The sequence below is a fragment of the Pteropus medius genome, unplaced genomic scaffold, assembly GCF_902729225.1.
Source record: "Pteropus medius unplaced genomic scaffold, Ma_sr-lr_union100, whole genome shotgun sequence".
NCBI classification, from domain to species: Eukaryota; Metazoa; Chordata; class Mammalia; order Chiroptera; family Pteropodidae; genus Pteropus; species Pteropus medius.
Genome location: NW_024354875.1, coordinates 11,341,271 through 11,360,647, shown reverse-complemented (window position 1 = coordinate 11,360,647; position 19,377 = coordinate 11,341,271). Strand labels below are relative to the sequence as shown.

The following is a 19,377-nucleotide window of genomic DNA, read 5'->3' as shown; positions in this document are numbered from 1 at the left end:
CCAAGAAGAGAAGAGAACTTTGTTGCTCTTGACGAGCCTTGCATGGCTTTACGCACACCTCTGTAGCTGTTGGAGACTCTGTTGGGCTGCCTGTGTAGCTGGGTAATGAGGAAAAGATCACCCTCTTCCCTCATGGTTGTTTTTAGATACCTGGTGCCAATATGTATTTTGGAAACCTGCAGAAATGCACACATGCATTTTTAATGACGAAATGCTTATATTCCATTTAATTAGTCAACTTTAAACAAAGTAGTCATGAGAATTTAAAAACCTCAACAAATGCCGAGGATGGGCTTCTTTAAACTAAAAAATGTAATATCAGTGACGAAATTAAAAATAATCTATGTTTTCTTAACTAAAATGTCGTTAATAAAGACACTAATTTTCAAAAAGATGATGAATATAGTTACCTAGATTTGGGATTGCTTCTTCCAGTCCTTTTGCTTGAATGTATAAAGTGAGTGAAATCCAGATTATATAACAAATGTATAATTTCTATGTTATACTGAAGAAGTCTCTGTGTATGTATACGTGGATACATATTTATGTATTTACATGTCTGTATATTGCAGAATTACAACCATTTTATATACATGTCTCTAAAGATGAGAATCGCAGAAGAAAAATATTATCAGTCAACATCATTGTGTCCTCATCCCCAAGCACACTCTCTGGCACTAGTAGGCACTCAATAAATAGTTATTAAACAAAGAAATGGATGAGTGATTCTACTCGATTTTTTACATATACTTGCTTCAGCTCTTCTAGACCCTCCAAGATATTTTCCTTTACAAGAGAATTATTTATTCATTTTAATGTTTATTAAAATGGCTTAGCATAATATTCAAATATATTTCTTTAATTTTTAATGAAAATTTAAAACATGCTGGATACTAGACAAGTGATAATAGAGTACCTGTTTTCCTACATGAACACAAGCTCGTTACAAATAAAATAAATGGTGAGGTAATAAAAGTAAAGAGAGGGAAACAAAAAAAAAAAAGAGAAGGATTAAGTATTGAGATCTCATTGTAATGAACTACTTGTAAATACTAAGTAAAACTGGCTGTTAAGAATCTTTGAGAAAGTACCCTAAGACAACCACGGGGGTGGTGACTGATTTGAAGGGCAATATTTCTCTTTTATTTAGAGTTCTGTTACCATTGCTTGTTTTTTAGGCAATAGTTTTTAAAATCAGTCCATATTAATATTTACCATTATCTACCTAAAAATATGAATATCTATCTAAGCTAGAAATAAAGATATTTATGAAAGTATCATTAATGCAACATTAGGAAGAAGGACCACCATATTTACAAGAAATTTGAGGCTTTTCTGAGTTGAAGGGACCTAGAAATTTACCCTAACAATATTAAAATACATGGCTATGAGGAAACATTTTTAATTAATTAAAATATATTTTTTTTTAGATAAAGAAAAGTTTACTTGACCTTAGGGAAGGTTGAGATATTTGCAAGACATTAGGGTAAATTTTAGGACTAAATGCAAAATCTCTGGAGAAGGTATGGGAAGAAATTACTTGAGGTTTCTTGTGAATTTTTATTACGGCTTGATCATAAATATCATGCAAATATCCTTTGTCAGTGTGTTTTGGCAGTTTTTCCAAGGAGACCAAGGAATGAAGAGGATTACTGGTGGTGGGGTGGGGGGGCGAGAAAGAAAATGAGGTTGACTTTAGACTAGAAAAATGCAGTGGGGAATTCTATAACTTTCTAGCAAATTTTCTACTCATTCCTGTGTCCACTCTACAATATTACAAAATCTTTGCAAAAATCAAAATTGTGAACTTCAAAATAGAATCAAAACTTCATCCTTCCCAACAATTTGAGAATAACCAATATGTAATTCTATAATTTGTTCTAGTATTGTAATAATCAGGGTGATTGAGAGTCTAAGAGACTGAAACACAACATAGCCAAAGTTAGCAAAGGGAGAGTTCCAGCTCACAGAATCTAAGGAGGGTTGACAACAGAGCCCCTGGAAGGACAGAGGTGCAGCTTGGCCTCAGGAGCAAATACTGTCCAGACCTGCCATCTTGTCTCTACTTTTCTCTGTATATCTGTTTCATTCTCTCTCTTCTTCAGTCCTCTTACTTTACATGGGATATATCAATTCCTTTGTTCTACATTTTATAACTACAGTCACTTGAGAGAAAAAAAAAACTGCTTTGATATTCTTTTTGGAACAAAGTCCTAAAATCATAGGGAAGGGATTTACTGAGTTCAGTTGGATTTACTGGCTATCTCTGGACCAATCAATAATTTTGCCTGGAGAATGGAGGTCTATGATTGGTTCACTTCAGGTCTATGATTAGTTCACTTCAGATTAATTCACTGTGTCTAGGGGAGCAAGATCATGCAATAACGTGGCAGCTGCCTTACATATCACAAGATTTGACAATCGAGAAAGTGGGAAACCGTTCTCAAGCAAGGAGAATGTTGTGGTGCTGAGTAGGAAAATCATGTTACTGGCACCCATAGCAACACCAGGGAAAACCCACATTATATCCAGGATGGTTATACCTAGTTCATGGAAAGCTAGACTCCAGCCCACTTAAGCGAGTCTGGATACTGAAACACATAAGTAATAGCATATCTGTACCACAAGAAGAAAAATCCTTATGGAGTAAATAGATGTAAATGATTGAGTGCTGTCTTCTTCATGAAACTATTTTCGAATACTTGTATAGGCCTTATTGAACTTTTTAATGTTCCCTCCCACCCCCTATTATTCTATCACCCATCTGGGTCTACACATAGCCATTGCAATACTATTGACTGTATTCCCTATGCTGTACTCTACATCTCCATGAGTATTTTTTAACTACTAATTTGTACTTCTTCAACACTGTACCTTTTTCTCTCAACCCCCTACTCTTCCTCCCCTCTGGCAGTCACCAGATTGTGACTCTTGCAAATATTGATAATTTCCGCTACTGTTTATCACCTAATTGTTCTACAGTTACTTGAATAGTAGGTCTAAGTTTCTAGCTCAACTGTAGGTACTTTATTTTATGTTTCCTTTTACTAGAAGACTTCTATACCAAGATTAGTGTCAAGGACATAATTTATTCCACATATATTCCATAAATGATTCTTGAGAGTCTACTAATTTCTAGGTCGTATACTCAATGCTCAGCATACAAAAATGATCAAAAGTGATTCTTAAAGAGAGAACATGATTTGATGTCTTTTGTCCCCATCACACTTGACACAGAAGTCTAGCATGGCCAAATTTGATCTAGCAAGTGAATTGCCTCTCCAAATACCAGTGATGTATCTAGATGCAGTTTATTTGCCTATCCAGAAAAATCAGAATTTTCCTCCCTTTTAAGCCAAAAGCCTATTAATGCAAATCCAATTTAATTTGCATTTGATTACATTTCTGATGGAAACATTCATATGCAAATGAAAATTCATGTAAAGATAGCCAAATAATTCAAATAGTTGCTGAAATATCAAGATAAAATTAGAATGTTAAATGTACACCTATCTATGTTTACTAGGGCTAAGGATCTTCAAGTGGGACAATGTTCTTGAAAAACTTAAATAAATTGTGTCGCAAACACTTAATATTTGAGTAGGTCTGAATTCAGAAGGGAGCTATTACATTACTTTCTACTACCACAATGCTGAAAAAAGTCAGTCATTTGTCAAATCCGTCAAGTTGTTCAAGAGAGGTTTATCTTGGATTCACCATTTTGTCCCCTTTATTTTTTCTTGCCTTTAAAAACAAAATATGGTTTTTGATAGAAATGAAGTTATTTTGATGATTCAAAACAATGAACAAATAGTTTGTGCAAGTTGCCATTTGCTTCATACTCTCTAGCGACTTAATAGTGCAAGTTAAATGACACTGTCGCAATCACCACCAGTAAGCATCCTTTGTAAAACATCCATAGCATCATGAGTATACCAGTGAAAAAGTAATCTGATTCTATGTATTCTTCTAAGAAAAGAATTAAGATTTTAGATTCTAAGAAAATATTTAAGCAAAATGTCAGGATATAAGATCTTAACCCACTAGTGCACATTCTGAATCTATATTTGAAGGAAATACAGGTCTTGGAATCATACTGTTGCTTTGTTAAAATTAACGGAAGTTGGAGTGGAAAAAGAAAAAGATTTGAGATCATCATTTTCAGGATTGTTAGCACTTAGCTTAATGGACTACAAAGTGTAATGCTCCCCAGTTTTCTTTAATTTGATCCAGTGTATTAGTTCACAGTTACAAGTCTTTTAAGACTTTGATTAATGTCACCTATCATACATCACAAATTTGAAAAACTCGAACCTAAGGAAAAATCCTAGCCTCACCCTTTGTGACACATCCCGTTCTTTTCCCAAAAGGCTAGTGATTTTACTTCTAAAGTATCTCTCAAATCCAGCCACTTCTCGTATTGTTTCCATCACCAATTCCTTGACCTTTATCTTTTTCCTGGCCTATGGCAAGAGACTCCTACCTGATTTCCAAGAATTGACTTTTCTCTTCTTGCAATCCCTATCATACTATAGCCAGATTTGTCATTTAAAAATGCAGATAATTCATAATTTCATTCAACCATCCTCCGTGCTTAATACCCTTCAATGGCTTCCTTCTTCTCTTGGAATAGAACCCAAAGACTCAATAGGGCTATCATATGCTGCCGGTCTGGTTCGTGCCTGTCTCTTCATTCTTATATCACACTGCTCCACTTTCGCTCTCTGCACTCCAGCACTGTCCTTTTAGGTCCGGAAATGCTGCATGCTCCTTCCAGTCACCACTGCTCTTCCCCATCTTCTAAAGTTAAGCTTCATGCATTCTCAGTTAAAGCTTTCCAGACTCTATGAGGTCCCCATCAGGCCCCCCTGTTATTTCTTTCATATCACCATATGACTTCCTTTCGTAATACTTATTTGAGTTTGTAATGTTATATTCATTTTTGAGACAATATCACTAGTATTGACTTCTCTCATGGCTTCCTGAAGGATGAGACTGGATCTGTTTTTTGCTCGTTAAAACAAGAAGTGATGACTATCACATACCAGGCATTCAGTAAATACTTATTGAATTAATGGAAGGTTCCACTTTCTATTCTCATCTATAGTCCACAGGTTCATAAGGGTGAAAGCCAAAAATAAAAATTAAAATTAACTGACTTACTTGACTATCACTGTGCCACAAACTGCCAAGCAGAAGTGGTATGGCAAGTACTATATATATCTTTTATAACAGAGAAGGTGAGATGAAGAATACAGTGAAAAAATACATAGTTTCTGCTCTCAGAAACTATGAAGGTAGCACTCCACCATTAATTGTATAAGCAAAGGATTTGTTTTTCACCTACTTAACTAGAGTATAATGTTACAGCCACTCTCCCGACTCTCTTAGGCATAAAAAAATTTTATTTAGAATATTTAAGCCACGACTTATTTCAGAATATACACATTCTTGTGACACGAATTCCAAAATTTATTTACAACCATTATTTATTTCTTGGGAATAGGTTCGTAATTACGAAATTTAAAAATAATATCAAAATCACACAGCTATAGCTGTTTTCTTAACTCACTCTGTTACTTTTTATTTTATTTATATCAGTTATAACCTTAATTTTATTTTCAGCAGCTTTAAAATACTGAGCTACATATTGAAATTATAGGAAAAGATAAACTACCACATTTCATGATTTTTTAACAAAGTCGCATTAATATCTCTCTAGGAATATCTGTCTCAGATCTGTCTCAGACTACTAGTCCTGGTCGTCTGTGATATTCAAAGTACAGGGTTAAAAGCTTATATTTAGCAACGAGATGTATCTGTAGTTGGGAAGTTAAGTTTAGTGGGCAATAACAAATTAAATATATCTTTATTAAAAGAAAAAAAAGTGTTATATAGACTATTAAAGTAGCTTTGCATTCATATTATCTCTTGTTTATGAATCTTAGACTAGTTCCGTTTTTCAAAAATTTTCCCTAAAAAACATTAAAAAAAATTTTTTTTTTCATTCTTTGTGAATTATGTGGACTATTCCTGGAAGAAGAAAATAAAATTTTCTGCCTATTTAACTTAAGCAAGTGTTCTCTCTTTTTGCACGTATTATGAGAATAAGCATTCAGCCAATGACCGGTCATTTGCAACATTTCTTACAAATAAACTAGGTTTTTATAGTCTTTTGCAAGTCAACATTTCTTACTAGCAAAGATGTAAGCAGACTTGGGCTCCTAGGAAGAAGGCCCTGAAAAGACATATCTTCTCCTTTTATGATTGCAGTTAAGAATGCAAATTGCACATCAGACTTTGAGGAATACTTTGCCAAAAGAAAACTGGAGGAACGCGATGGCCATGCAGTCAGCATCGAGGAATACCTTCAGCGCAGTGACACAGCCATTATTTACCCAGAAGCCCCTGAGGAGCTGTCTCGCCTTGGCACGCCAGAGGCCAATGGGCAAGAAGAAAATGGTGAGGCTGTAATTCATTTTTAGCCACTACACTGACCTCTGCAGCTGTTACAATTACAAATGCACTACATGCCTGGGTGTTTACCTTAAAATTTGAAGAACAGCTGCAGAGGCATGGAATTTCATGAGCAAAGATTAGAACTGTAATTTTAGGGTATTGTGAAATTTTTTTGTCAGCAAATTTGTGTCATTTGTACATCCAATAAAGAACAAGAACAATTAGAGCCTATTTCTAAGAGATAAAAATATCTAAATTGTTTCCTATCTTTTTGAAATATTTCACTTTTGACGGAAAAAGAGTTTAGAAATACTGACCCTAACCTTTTGTTCTTTTTTATGGACACCTGAAAAGCTCCTTCACATTGTGAATTCCTGAGTCATATAGTGACTGAAGGTTTACTACGAACTGTCAGTCACCTAAAGAGAATTTCCTCATTTGTCAGCTGTTTAAATTTCCCCCCAAAAGCTCAAGTAATTAATTAATTTTCTAGCGCAGTGTGAGCTGATTCCAACAAGTCTGTCCTGGGTGTGCGAGGGGACTGGTGTGCGCGGAGGCCGAGTGCAATGATGGCTCTCTCGTGGAGCAGATTGCAGTGATTCCTGTCATACCATCCCGGGCAGTCAGCCCATTAGCTGCCATTGATTTACTGACCTTTTGGCCTGCTTCACTCCCTCTCCTCTCTCGGCCACAGACCTGCCACCTGGAACTCCAGATGCTTTTGCCCAACTGCTGACCTGCCCCTACTGCGACCGGGGCTACAAGCGCTTGACATCACTGAAGGAGCACATCAAGTACCGCCACGAGAAGAATGAAGAGAACTTTTCCTGCCCTCTTTGTAGCTACACGTTTGCCTACCGCACCCAGCTCGAGCGGCATATGGTGACGCACAAGCCAGGGACAGATCAGGTGGGGGGTTGGTTTTAAGTGATTTCTTTCTATAATAACCCCTTAGAGAAACGATATTGCTTTGATTGGCAATCATTATTAATTTTTCATGGCATTTTGAAGATGCAGATCTTTTAATGGTAATAGCTTTAATTGAGGTCTAAATGATTTTTTGATGGTCTCTTCTAATATGATTTAATAGTCTTATGTTCACGATCGAATGAGTGTGTTAATTTCTAATTTAGAAATTTTATTTGCACTTTAACTTGACTTTAGTTTCATTTTTATGTTCCACAAAAAGTGAATGAAATTGTAGCATTTTAATTATACATTATTAAACATCTCAGCAATTTTAATTCCATTTTTCACCGTGTTACTTTGAAATTTTTTTCGTATAGGATCTAAGTCACAGTAAAGTGTGTATTTCTTTCATTTGTGATATGACACCTTCAGTTACTTAGATTATTTTTACAAGCTGCCACTAGTTTATGAAATTGAATTAAGTGTTTTAAGGAGGATTTTTAAAAGCATATAATATTTTTGTGTATATACTAAAAGTAAATTGGATTAATATCAAAATGTTTGATATATATTAAAAATGATCCCTTCTTGATATGCATATTTGTTGCCGAATATAAGATTACTCTGCCTTTTTTAGCTTACTTGTGTTAAAAATACAAACTCTGTTTTGGACAGGAAAGCCTAGCTTCCTAAATCCTTAAAATGATTGAATAAGGTTGATTAAATTAAAAGATAGTGTCTTTTAAATGTTTTAGCAAAACTGATCTTTCTGTTCTCTGGAGAGAACTGACTGCAGATTGATACTATGATGTGTTTGGATGCTAACAGAAATGGTGTGCCTTAAATCCCAGTAACTGGCCTTGCAGAGCTGGAATCACCCTACGTAAGCCTTGCCACCATATCTGTTTTAAAAATTATTAAACAAGACATTCTATAAAATTCTTGTTTTCTCCTATGGGCTTTATTTTCTTTGACTAAAGAAAATGAGAATAAGCAAAAACAACCAAGCAATGATGATGATGCTATATTATGGAATTTTACTGTTTTAAGTGAACATATAAATCATTCCATTTATATCTGATTGAGTTTGTCACGTGAATGTTTTTCAAAGTTCAGTTATAAAAACTATGCTTGCATAGTTACGCTTATGTAACAGTTTATCTCCCCTTGCTTATGTGCACAAAAACTCTAGGAAAAAAAAGTGCCTAGATATTTATCTAGCATAACTGCTTTAAATTTCACATGCAGAAGTGTGATTGTGTTGGCGCATTATGAATGGTAGCTTTGGTGTTGAAAAGTCCCCTCATTTGCTCATGGCATTTACAATTAGTAAATTAAAATGATTGTATCATATTAACAGTGGCACAACTAAAGTTTATAGTAGTCCTCTGAGGGCTGTGGGGGGAGACAAAGCAGCTGTTGCTGTTTGTTTATGCAACTCAGCAACATATGAGCGCTGGTCCCTCAATGGCGCTCGGCGGGCTGGGCTCTGCTTGATCTTTGAAGGTTGCTGCTGTTTGAACAAACCTCCCTGTGTCCCATGTAACACCATCTGTCTCACTAGGAATGTGGGAAGATTCAGCACACCCTAGCAGTTGTCATACCGTTTCTGTGCTGTCTTTTTGCAAAAGGCTTTTGTGTCATTGCTGCTTGAAAAAGGCTGACCTCCTACCTTGAGCATCCAGAGTGGATGACTGTAATTTTTTTTTCCTCAGGATTCTAAGTCACAGTGCCTTTTTTCCCCTTGTTCAAAAAGGTCAGCTGTGTTTGATTATATCTTCACTGCTTTTAACTTGTCTTTTCAGCAAACTTTTTTTTCTTTTTCGTCCCTACTCCCTAGCACACAACTAAAAAGGAAAATGAAAAGTCGTTGAAGTCTTTCCTACTGGCCTGTGATAAAACTGCTCAAGCAGCTCTAACCCAAGATGCTGTCTTTTACATTCGATAGTGAACCAAATCTGATATGCGATATGCAACACCTCAGGAAAAGCAGGGTTTACATTTGTTACTAGCACAGTGAAGGGAATATTTAAAAGTACTTACCATGTAATAAAGTATTTGTAGTCAAGGATTTATTTGTTTGTGTATGAGGGGTTTTTTTTCCCCCTTCAGATTTGATATTACTTCAGTATAAGATACACTTTTACCCTGATACAGAAAATTTGATAAAATCAGTTATTTCTGTGAGGAGATTTTTGGGGGACTGTTTAGAATTTTGGGGATAATATTTATTTTTTCCTTAACAAAATAGTTGCATTCGAGCAGGGAATCTTCAGATTTTAGAATCTGCAGTACACAGAGAACCACAAACATCTTTATAATTATTCTTTCTCATCTCCAAAGGCTCAAAAAAACGTTTTAGAAAATACACTACAGAGATAATTCTAAAGCAAGTGTTGGATGCTCATGTAAAAGCACTTTTTTTTTTTTATTTGTTCCTATTTTATTGCCAACATTATCACTTTTATTGCAACTTTGAAAGACTGGGCAAATAAATAAACATGCACTCAAACCTTTTGGCCTCTCTGAAAAATAGAGGCCTTTTAAAAATATTTGTAACAAATTTCCTTTGTTCCTCCTGCACAAAACTGATGTCAATCTTTATCCTTTTATAGCACCAAATGCTGACCCAAGGAGCAGGTAATCGCAAGTTCAAATGCACAGAGTGCGGCAAGGCCTTCAAATATAAACACCATCTGAAAGAACACCTGCGAATTCACAGTGGTGAGTAGCAGAGGTGCTGGTGCTCGCATTTGCATTTTGTTTCATTAGGGGAGTTTTAAAAGGTTGTTTAAAATTTACACAATCCTGTTTGTAGCTTTTCACAACTATCCATTTATTTCATAAACTACGTGTGCCTCCGTTGTCTTCACGAGACTTATGCTATCACCAATAGCATGATCTTGGTGATAAACAAGAGGAGGAATCCTTATACTTCCTAAAAATTGCTAATGCTTTGATTTATTACAAAATCTAGAGACTCCTTTTTGTCCTTTTGAAAACCCTTCTACAGATTAAATATTTTTAACTTGAAGAAACTCAGCTGGCAAATTCTGAAGGATATTTGTTTTTGATACCTAACCATGAAAGAAAAAAAAATTGAAAAATTTTGGAAAGAGCTTTCATATTATACATGTTCCTTGATTCCTGAAAGCTGTATATTTCAGAACAATATCCTACCACCGAGATTTCTCCATTATAACTGTTTTGATAGCTCTGCCAAGCATTTTATTACCAAATTGGATGCTATTCAAAGGACTAGTTGGATTGGTAGAATCAGTGGAATCTCCACAGAGTTGATTAAAGCCATGGCTACACTCCCCTTTAAATACTGTGACATCTTTATTGTGCTATTGACCACACATTAATCTGACACTACGTTTAAATGGGAGGCTGCCGATGGCAAGACAAGATTTTGGATCTTGGCTGAAAAAGGCATAGACAGCTCCCACCTTCCACTGCTAACATTTTGAATAATACCGCCCCCGCCAGGTAGATAAGGCCTAGAAACAGTTATGGCCACATAATTCTAATCTAAGCACCGAGAATGTAGAGATACCCCATCGTGTTGCTTTCATTTGGTTTCACAGGTTCTTGTTTGGTAGACAATTGCAGTTGTTACTCAGTCAAAGAAATGTAATGCTCATCTTAATTATCATTCTAGGTGAAAAACCCTACGAGTGCCCAAACTGCAAGAAACGTTTCTCCCATTCTGGTTCCTACAGTTCACACATCAGCAGCAAGAAATGTATTGGGTTAATATCTGTAAATGGCCGAATGAGAAATAATATCAAGACGGGTTCTTCCCCTAATTCTGTTTCTTCTTCTCCTACTAATTCAGCCATTACTCAGTTAAGAAACAAATTGGAGAATGGAAAACCACTTAGTATGTCTGAACAAACAGGCTTACTTAAAATTAAAACAGAACCACTAGACTTCAATGACTATAAAGTTCTTATGGCCACACACGGGTTTAGCGGCACTAGTCCCTTTATGAACGGTGCACTTGGAGCCACCAGCCCTTTAGGAGTTCATCCGTCTGCTCAGAGTCCAATGCAGCACTTAGGTGTAGGGATGGAAGCCCCTTTACTTGGGTTTCCCACAATGAATAGTAATTTAAGTGAGGTACAAAAGGTTCTACAGATTGTGGACAATACGGTTTCCAGGCAAAAAATGGACTGCAAGGCTGAAGAGATTTCAAAGTTGAAAGGTTATCACATGAAGGATCCATGCTCTCAACCTGAGGAACAAGGAGTTACCTCTCCTAATATTCCACCTGTAGGTCTCCCAGTAGTGAGTCATAATGGTGCCACTAAAAGTATTATTGACTACACATTAGAAAAAGTCAACGAAGCCAAAGCTTGCCTCCAGAGCTTGACTACTGACTCAAGGAGACAGATCAGTAACATAAAGAAAGAGAAACTGCGTACTTTAATTGATTTGGTCACTGATGATAAAATGATTGAAAACCACAACATATCCACTCCATTTTCATGCCAGTTCTGTAAAGAAAGTTTTCCTGGCCCCATTCCCCTGCATCAGCATGAACGTTACCTTTGTAAAATGAACGAAGAGATCAAGGCAGTCCTACAACCTCATGAAAACATAGTCCCCAACAAGGCCGGAGTTTTTGTTGATAATAAAGCCCTCCTCTTGTCATCTGTACTTTCTGAGAAAGGAATGACAAGCCCTATCAACCCATACAAGGACCACATGTCTGTACTTAAAGCATACTATGCTATGAACATGGAGCCCAACTCTGATGAACTGCTGAAAATTTCCATTGCTGTGGGACTTCCTCAGGAATTTGTGAAGGAATGGTTTGAGCAACGAAAAGTCTACCAGTATTCGAATTCCAGGTCACCATCCCTGGAAAGGAACTCCAAGCCGTTAGCTCCCAACAGTAACCCTCCCACAAAAGACTCTTTATTACCCAGGTCTCCCGTAAAACCTATGGACTCAATAACATCGCCATCTATCGCAGAACTCCACAACAGTGTTACGAATTGTGATCCTCCTCTCAGGCTAACAAAACCTTCCCATTTTGCCAATATTAAAGCAGTTGAAAAATTGGACCACTCAAGGAGTAACACTCCTTCTCCCTTAAATCTTTCCTCTACATCTTCTAAAAACTCCCACAGTAGTTCTTACACTCCAAACAGCTTCTCTTCTGAGGAGCTCCAGGCTGAGCCTTTGGACTTGTCATTACCAAAACAAATGAAAGAACCCAAAAGTATTATAGCCACAAAGAACAAAACAAAATCTAGCAGCATAAATTTAGACCATAACAGTATTTCTTCATCATCTGAAAACTCAGATGAGCCTCTAAATTTGACTTTTATCAAGAAAGAGTTTTCAAATTCAAATAATCTGGACAACAAAAGCACTAACCCAGTGTTTGGCATGAATCCATTTAGTGCCAAACCTTTGTACACAGCTCTTCCTCCACAAAGCGCATTTCCCCCTGCCACTTTCATGCCACCAGTCCAGACCAGTATCCCTGGGCTACGACCATACCCAGGACTGGATCAGATGAGCTTCCTACCACACATGGCCTATACTTACCCAACTGGAGCAGCTACTTTTGCTGATATGCAGCAAAGGAGAAAGTATCAACGGAAGCAAGGATTTCAGGTAACGTGACCTATCTTTTTGCTGTAAAAAAGAGGAGATGACAATTATATCACTGATGCACATGTAGAGAAAAAAAATCTCAGTGGAAAAAAATGAAGCGCTATGGTTTCAGCAGAAATAGAAGTGTTTGTTTTAACTTGAACCTAGAGCAGAAAATTAAATGAAGAAATAGTAGCACACCACTATTTAAGCACATTTGCCTTAAAAAAGATAAAGAACTTAATATTTGTTTGGGATTTGTTTAGATCGATCCATCTGCTCTTAGAATTATACTTTGATAACACTATTTGGTAAACTTACATAGATGCTGAAAGTTAAGATTTAAATAGTAACATGCTTTTATGGATGTTCACAATTCACAATAATGCAAGTATAAATTTAATATGTACTTGGTTATAGGGAATAGTTTATTTTGAAGAGTGTTTAAAAAATATTTTGTACATTCCACATGACTATGTAATTTTTAAACTAGTAAATAATTTATGATTTTTCAAATACAAAAGACAAAAACAGGTATGTTTTATCATCATGGAATATAATCCCTGTTTGCAAAATAGGAGCATAAGTAGCAGTGTACCTCTGTAACAGCTGTTCCAGTATTCCAATTTATAGTACATCTGCCCTCTTTGTAAATGTATTTAAGCCTATTTAATCTTCTCTAATATTAATTAGTGCAAACGTAGTCTAAGAAAACTGAACTGTGGACTAGCAAATGGAAATGTATGTTATCATGCAAGTTTGCACTCCTTTGGATCAAGACAAAATAAATATCAAGAAATTTAATAATTTACTGATCCACATTCATTATTGCTCAATGCTGAAGGCTGTTTTAACATAGATAGAACATTGATAAAAAGTGTTATTAATATTCCCTATTTCAAATTAGAAAATTAAATATAAAAATATAGCTTGAGGCCCTTAGTTGGTAGACATACATTTAAATAGATTGCATAATAATAACATTTTGTACCTAAATATAAAATTTAATTAAAATGAGGTTTCTGCAGCTACAGATCATTTCTAAAGTTAAGCACACTAGAAAATACACAAATTCTGATGCTGAATTTTCACTCATGGATATTTCCTGATGTAAAGAAAATTAAAGATTTTAGAAAATTCATGTTTTTCTCACCTTCAGAGTTGACCATTTTCTATCCTTGAAAAACAAGGAGCTTTACCATCTAGGGCAGAGAAGGTTTATATTTTGTTGAAATGTGAGGCCTCATATATTGTTTATAGAAAGTAATAGGTTTTTTTTTTTTAAAAAAAAAAGTAGATCGATTAATAGTAAGCACTTTTGAGGTTCTCCAAACGTCGGCCTATGCGAAACTGTTTGGTATAAATACAAAGAGAAGAGCCTGTGTTGAACTATGTGATTATATCACAGGGAGAATTGCTTGATGGAGCACAAGACTACATGTCAGGCCTAGATGACATGACAGACTCCGATTCCTGTCTGTCTCGAAAGAAGATCAAGAAGACAGAGAGTGGCATGTATGCGTGTGACTTATGTGACAAGACATTCCAGAAAAGCAGTTCCCTTCTGCGACATAAATACGAACACACAGGTATGAGTGACTTTGACTAGCTAGTTAGAGCTTCCCTGCCTGTTGTACATTTCATAATATTTAATGAGTACACTTGTGCGACATAAGATGTAACATATGCTGATACCTTCAACAAGGAAGAAATAACGCTTTTGCCTAGCTCAGTAGGACTTTTTTGTTGTCTGTTTATTGGATCATTTATGTACTTATGAGTGTGCTTGTCTATCTTCTGAGTTAATCTGTACACCAAAATTCACAAAATCACATCAAAGGTATATTTAAATGGCCAGAGTGATAAAACAGCATGACACAAGCCAGTTATTGAAAATATCTTCAAATATTTAAGTTGTGATGAACCTATATATGTGAAAATTTGATAACAAAAACTTTAGTCACTGCTGTATTAATCTCACCATCCAAAACTCAAGTAAGCCATGATTCAGGTATGATTCCGGTTGGTTCTTATAAATTGGCCATATTTTGAATAAACTAAAAATGTTAGTTCTGTGAAAAAAATAGACATAAGTAAAGTAATAGGCCACACGAGCTACTGAAACTACTTATATTTAGAAGACTGATATAAAACTTTCTAAATTTAATTAGTTTATTTCCAATTCAGAATAATTATAGAGTTGACAAGATAGCAGCCTGATTCTACCCTATGAGTAGAGTGATAGTGGGTTAATTTTTTTAACAGAAACATCAAGTACCGTAATGTGAAGCAATATCACTTCCCACAATCCAAGTTCCAGTCTGTATCTCTGTGATGGAGCTATGCCTGTGCTCCCTCTCTCCTCTTCTCCCTCTGCCCTTAACAACAAAGTAGCTCAGCCTCATCCCTGTCCCTAACTCATCTCCAACTTTTTCCACTAGAAATTTGGCATGCTGTTACTAGCCCTGGATGGGAAAGAAGGAGTGTAAGATTTCAATCAAAATATTGGCAGGGGGAAATTATAGAAAAAAACTCTCATTTTAAACCAGGAAGTCTAGTATCAAACATTTTAATATAGAGGAAAAAAATAACATTAAATCGTTTTGGGGGAAAAGTGATGAAGCGACAAAAGAAGAAAAAGAAGCAGAAGGAATGGAAATACTTTCTGTCATATTTTAACCATTGAAATACATGGCGCCCTTTTGAGAGATTGAAAATGATCTTTAGGAGGAACATGTCCTTATCATCCTTTCTTTTTCCTCATTGGGCATGTGCAGGAGACAGCACAAGTGATCAGAATCAGCCTGGGGAGCGGGGGGCGGGGGAGAGTTGGGTGAGTTCTACAACATGAAGTGTTGAGGGTATTTGTGAAGAGAACAAGGTTGATAAACAAAGATGCTCTTACTCCAGCCAACCCAGTTTTTGTTTTTCTTCAACTGCTATTATTTTAAAAGTTCAACTAATAATACTTTAAAGACAACAAAATTTGAATAGCAAATCCCAAAAGTTTTTGTACTTGTGTGATATAGTTCAGTGTTTGAAACGTCAAAATTTTTCTATATTTATCTTTTTTGATAGATATCATAGGTATTTTCTTTAGTACTAAGTCCTATTTATGTATTTTTAGAGTAAAAATATTTTCATACCTAAATTTACTTTAATATTTTAATCAACCTCAAATATATTTTGTATTTCATTATTCAGCTACAATAGGCACATCACTGAAGGCATCTTTCCCTCTCTGATTGGTTTTATTATATGACCATATGCAAACTCTATCATTTACTACATGGTGAGTGTAAAACTTTTATTTTAGTGAGGGCTATCATACATATTGACATCTAGTCAATATATTTATTTTTTATAAATTTGATAGTCCATAAACTTCATAGATATTTAGATAATTGAGAGACCCAAAAGTTGACAAACACACAAATATGCGTAATCAATTTAAAAACATACTGTATTTTAAAGAATAAAAATAAAATGTTCTGGTTTTTTAAGATGCGAGAAGATCTGCTGCCTAGAAACATTGCCTAGCAACAAGATGCTAACCATTCAATGCTTTCTCTAAACGTGTGATTAATTATCCTCCTGTTGGCTTCCTGGCTTGTCAAGTTTCCAGTGTGTTAACTTTTTGGTCTCTTGACCAAACATCTCATGACATTACCACTGTCAGTGTATTAGGTTTCGTCAGAGTGAAGTTCTTCATGAATTTTTCTATCTTCATGATATATGTGGAACTTTAGTCCATTTTCTTTCCCTAATTGGGCCCCATAAGCCTTTTATTTGTTTATATTAAGCACTAGTAATACTTTGAGAATGCAATAATATGAAAATTATAAGTGGGAACGGTCTTTGTGTTGATTGATTCTAAGTTTGGAAAATGAAGTCGAATCATCATTTGATTATGTGTCATTGATAAAGTGTGTTTGTTATATCTGTCTACAATTTAACATATAGAATAGCTTATTAAGAAAGAAATTATGAGCTATTTATTCTTGAGATCCTGTACTCTTTTATCTCTACCTGTTTAATTTATTCCTAAGCAGACACCAAAGATATAATGCTTAATTTTCCTTATCAGTGGGGTATTTGCTTGGTTTTCTTGGGACCTAGGCTTGGGATAAGGGAAAGAAACACTACATAAATGTTGACTTCAGTAGAATTAATTGTCATAAACAAATACTGTGAAATAAAATACCTGAAATTCCTGTTAGTCATACTTTTAAGAACTCATTTGAATTCCACTAAAATTTAAACCTGACACTTACTGAGTACTTTCTCTGTTGAGACATTGTGATAGGTGCTTTTAAACCTACCTTATTGAAAAAAGCAATAAAAATGTTTCTACTTTAAGTAGATATAGTCGAAGTTTTAAATAAATTACTAGTCAGTTTTGTTTCTCAGTTATATATTTTTCATACCACAAACCTTCATTTATTGACTATAGTTATGCTAACAGGTGAATCATGTACCTCGATATTTGAGAAAAAATTTACCCTCAAAAAGTTTTGATCATTCAATGTCAATTTGGATGTTTTTCTGAATGTTACCCATGTGGAAATTTAATTCCAGGATGTCTTGATTTCAGGTAAATCAGGTAAAATCAATCTAAACATGTTAAAAAGAGATGAATGTCCAAGCTAGTTCTTATTTAAAATGTATTTATTAATTGCTAACCACTGAAACTTCTAGAGATTTAGTGCATGATATAGATGAAACCTTAACCTTCCCACCTTTCATTCCCAAATTCTGTCCTTTGCATGACATAATAGCTGAACATTTTATTCTTTTGGATCGTTAGTTCGTAATGCAGAATTAATATATTTTGATTGTAAGCATATTATTATAAAACGAATTTCCCTAAAATTGGTCACGCATAACTAGAGAATATCTACATAACAGGCTGCAGTTTAGCGGGCACCCCCAAGCATTTCTAACAGGCCTCGAAACTTGGCTCGGAGAGTGTTCGTTCTCTCTAAAGACACTGCTTCGTGTTTTGTTCCTTTGAAAAAGATTGAGCCATATCAACTGTGACGTTCATTCACAATTATTCACACAGCCGATCCGTGAAGTGACCTATCTGGTTGATCTTTTCGGGCTCCTGAGCTGATGAGACATTAGTATTTGAAGGAGATCAAATACTAATACACATTGTAGCAACTAAACCTTAAAGCAACAACGAATTTTTCATCTGCAATTTCTTCTTTCCATTCAGATTCCTTTCTTCCGTGTTCTCTGCTCTTGATACATGCATCTTGCTTCCAACTTGGGAAATTATTGAAAAATGTATTAATGAATGCAAATAAAAGTATTTATCATTAATTGAGAGCTTACCACATGCAATCTTTATTCTAAACACCATACTTACCTATGTTGTCTCCTTTACGCTTATGCCCAGTCCACAAGTTAGGTCCCCAAATGATCTCCCTTTTACTGACAAGGACCTTGGTCCTTAGAGAGGTTGATATGCCTGCGGCTGCACAGCTGGTCGTGAAAGATGGATTTAAACCCAAGCAATCAGACTGTAGAACCCATCTCCTTTACTTAACACTACACCATCCGGCCCCTGTGAATGAATTGCCATTGTCAGAAATGTCTTATCATTGCTTCTGATGGCATCCTTTTCTTTAAGGTCCAGAAACACTCAAGAGAGACCAAATTTGTATACAATGACTGTGAGTTTTCTGGAAGGCAAGAGTTCTATCTTTTTCCCAAATACACTTCTGCTTCCTGTTAAATGAACTGCAGTGGTCTTATCAAATGGAAAAGCACACTATCTTTCCAAACTCCTGGCATTCCATTTCCATTGGAATTCTCTTCTCTCTTATTCAGTTTACCTCATTGAAAACATCTTTTCCAAAAGTTGATGAGTGGTTCTTGTGTGGTTTGAATTATACCTTTTTTTCTTCAGACTATTAGCTATAGATAGAAGTAGATTACTAAGTCTTCCTTATTTCCAATACGAGGAGTAGTCACCAATAAATATTTGTCTAATTTCTTCTCTTACAAGTAAATAACTTCTTCTTACTCTAATATTATACTTTACCACATCAATCATCACTACATTTATATTGGACATTCCAGCAAGATAAAGACCATTAATGAAATAACATATAGCAGCTTGCAGCATTTTCTAAATAGTAACATACCCCAGAGGCATTCAATAACATTATTAAAGATATTTGATTACTAATTGAGATTATATTGCACCATAAAACTGAATACCTGAAGTGTATAGAATGGGTTTCTAATCTCATAACATGACACTTAGCAAATGAAAATGGGGTTGAATCTAGTAATGCTGATTTTTAATTTAATTTGCTGAAATGCAAGTTCGTAGTAGGAAATATAAGCACAGAGCTTCATGTATGTTATGATACAGAGTGCTCT

The 19,377-nt window shown here is 35.3% G+C and overlaps 1 protein-coding gene across 7 annotated transcripts in view; it reads left to right on the top strand.

Moving 5' to 3' along the window:
* The window catches only part of ZEB2 (zinc finger E-box binding homeobox 2), a 131,021-nt gene that overhangs the window by 105,197 nt on the left and 6,447 nt on the right, over window positions 1–19,377 (top strand). For all 7 annotated transcript variants that reach the window (XM_039855598.1, XM_039855601.1, XM_039855599.1 and 4 more), the window contains exons 5-9: window positions 6,274–6,462; window positions 7,154–7,368; window positions 9,984–10,092; window positions 11,033–13,002; window positions 14,390–14,570. In XM_039855598.1, the coding sequence (XP_039711532.1) occupies window positions 6,274–6,462; window positions 7,154–7,368; window positions 9,984–10,092; window positions 11,033–13,002; window positions 14,390–14,570 (2,664 nt within the window). The remainder of the gene's footprint in view (window positions 1–6,273; window positions 6,463–7,153; window positions 7,369–9,983; window positions 10,093–11,032; window positions 13,003–14,389; window positions 14,571–19,377) is intronic.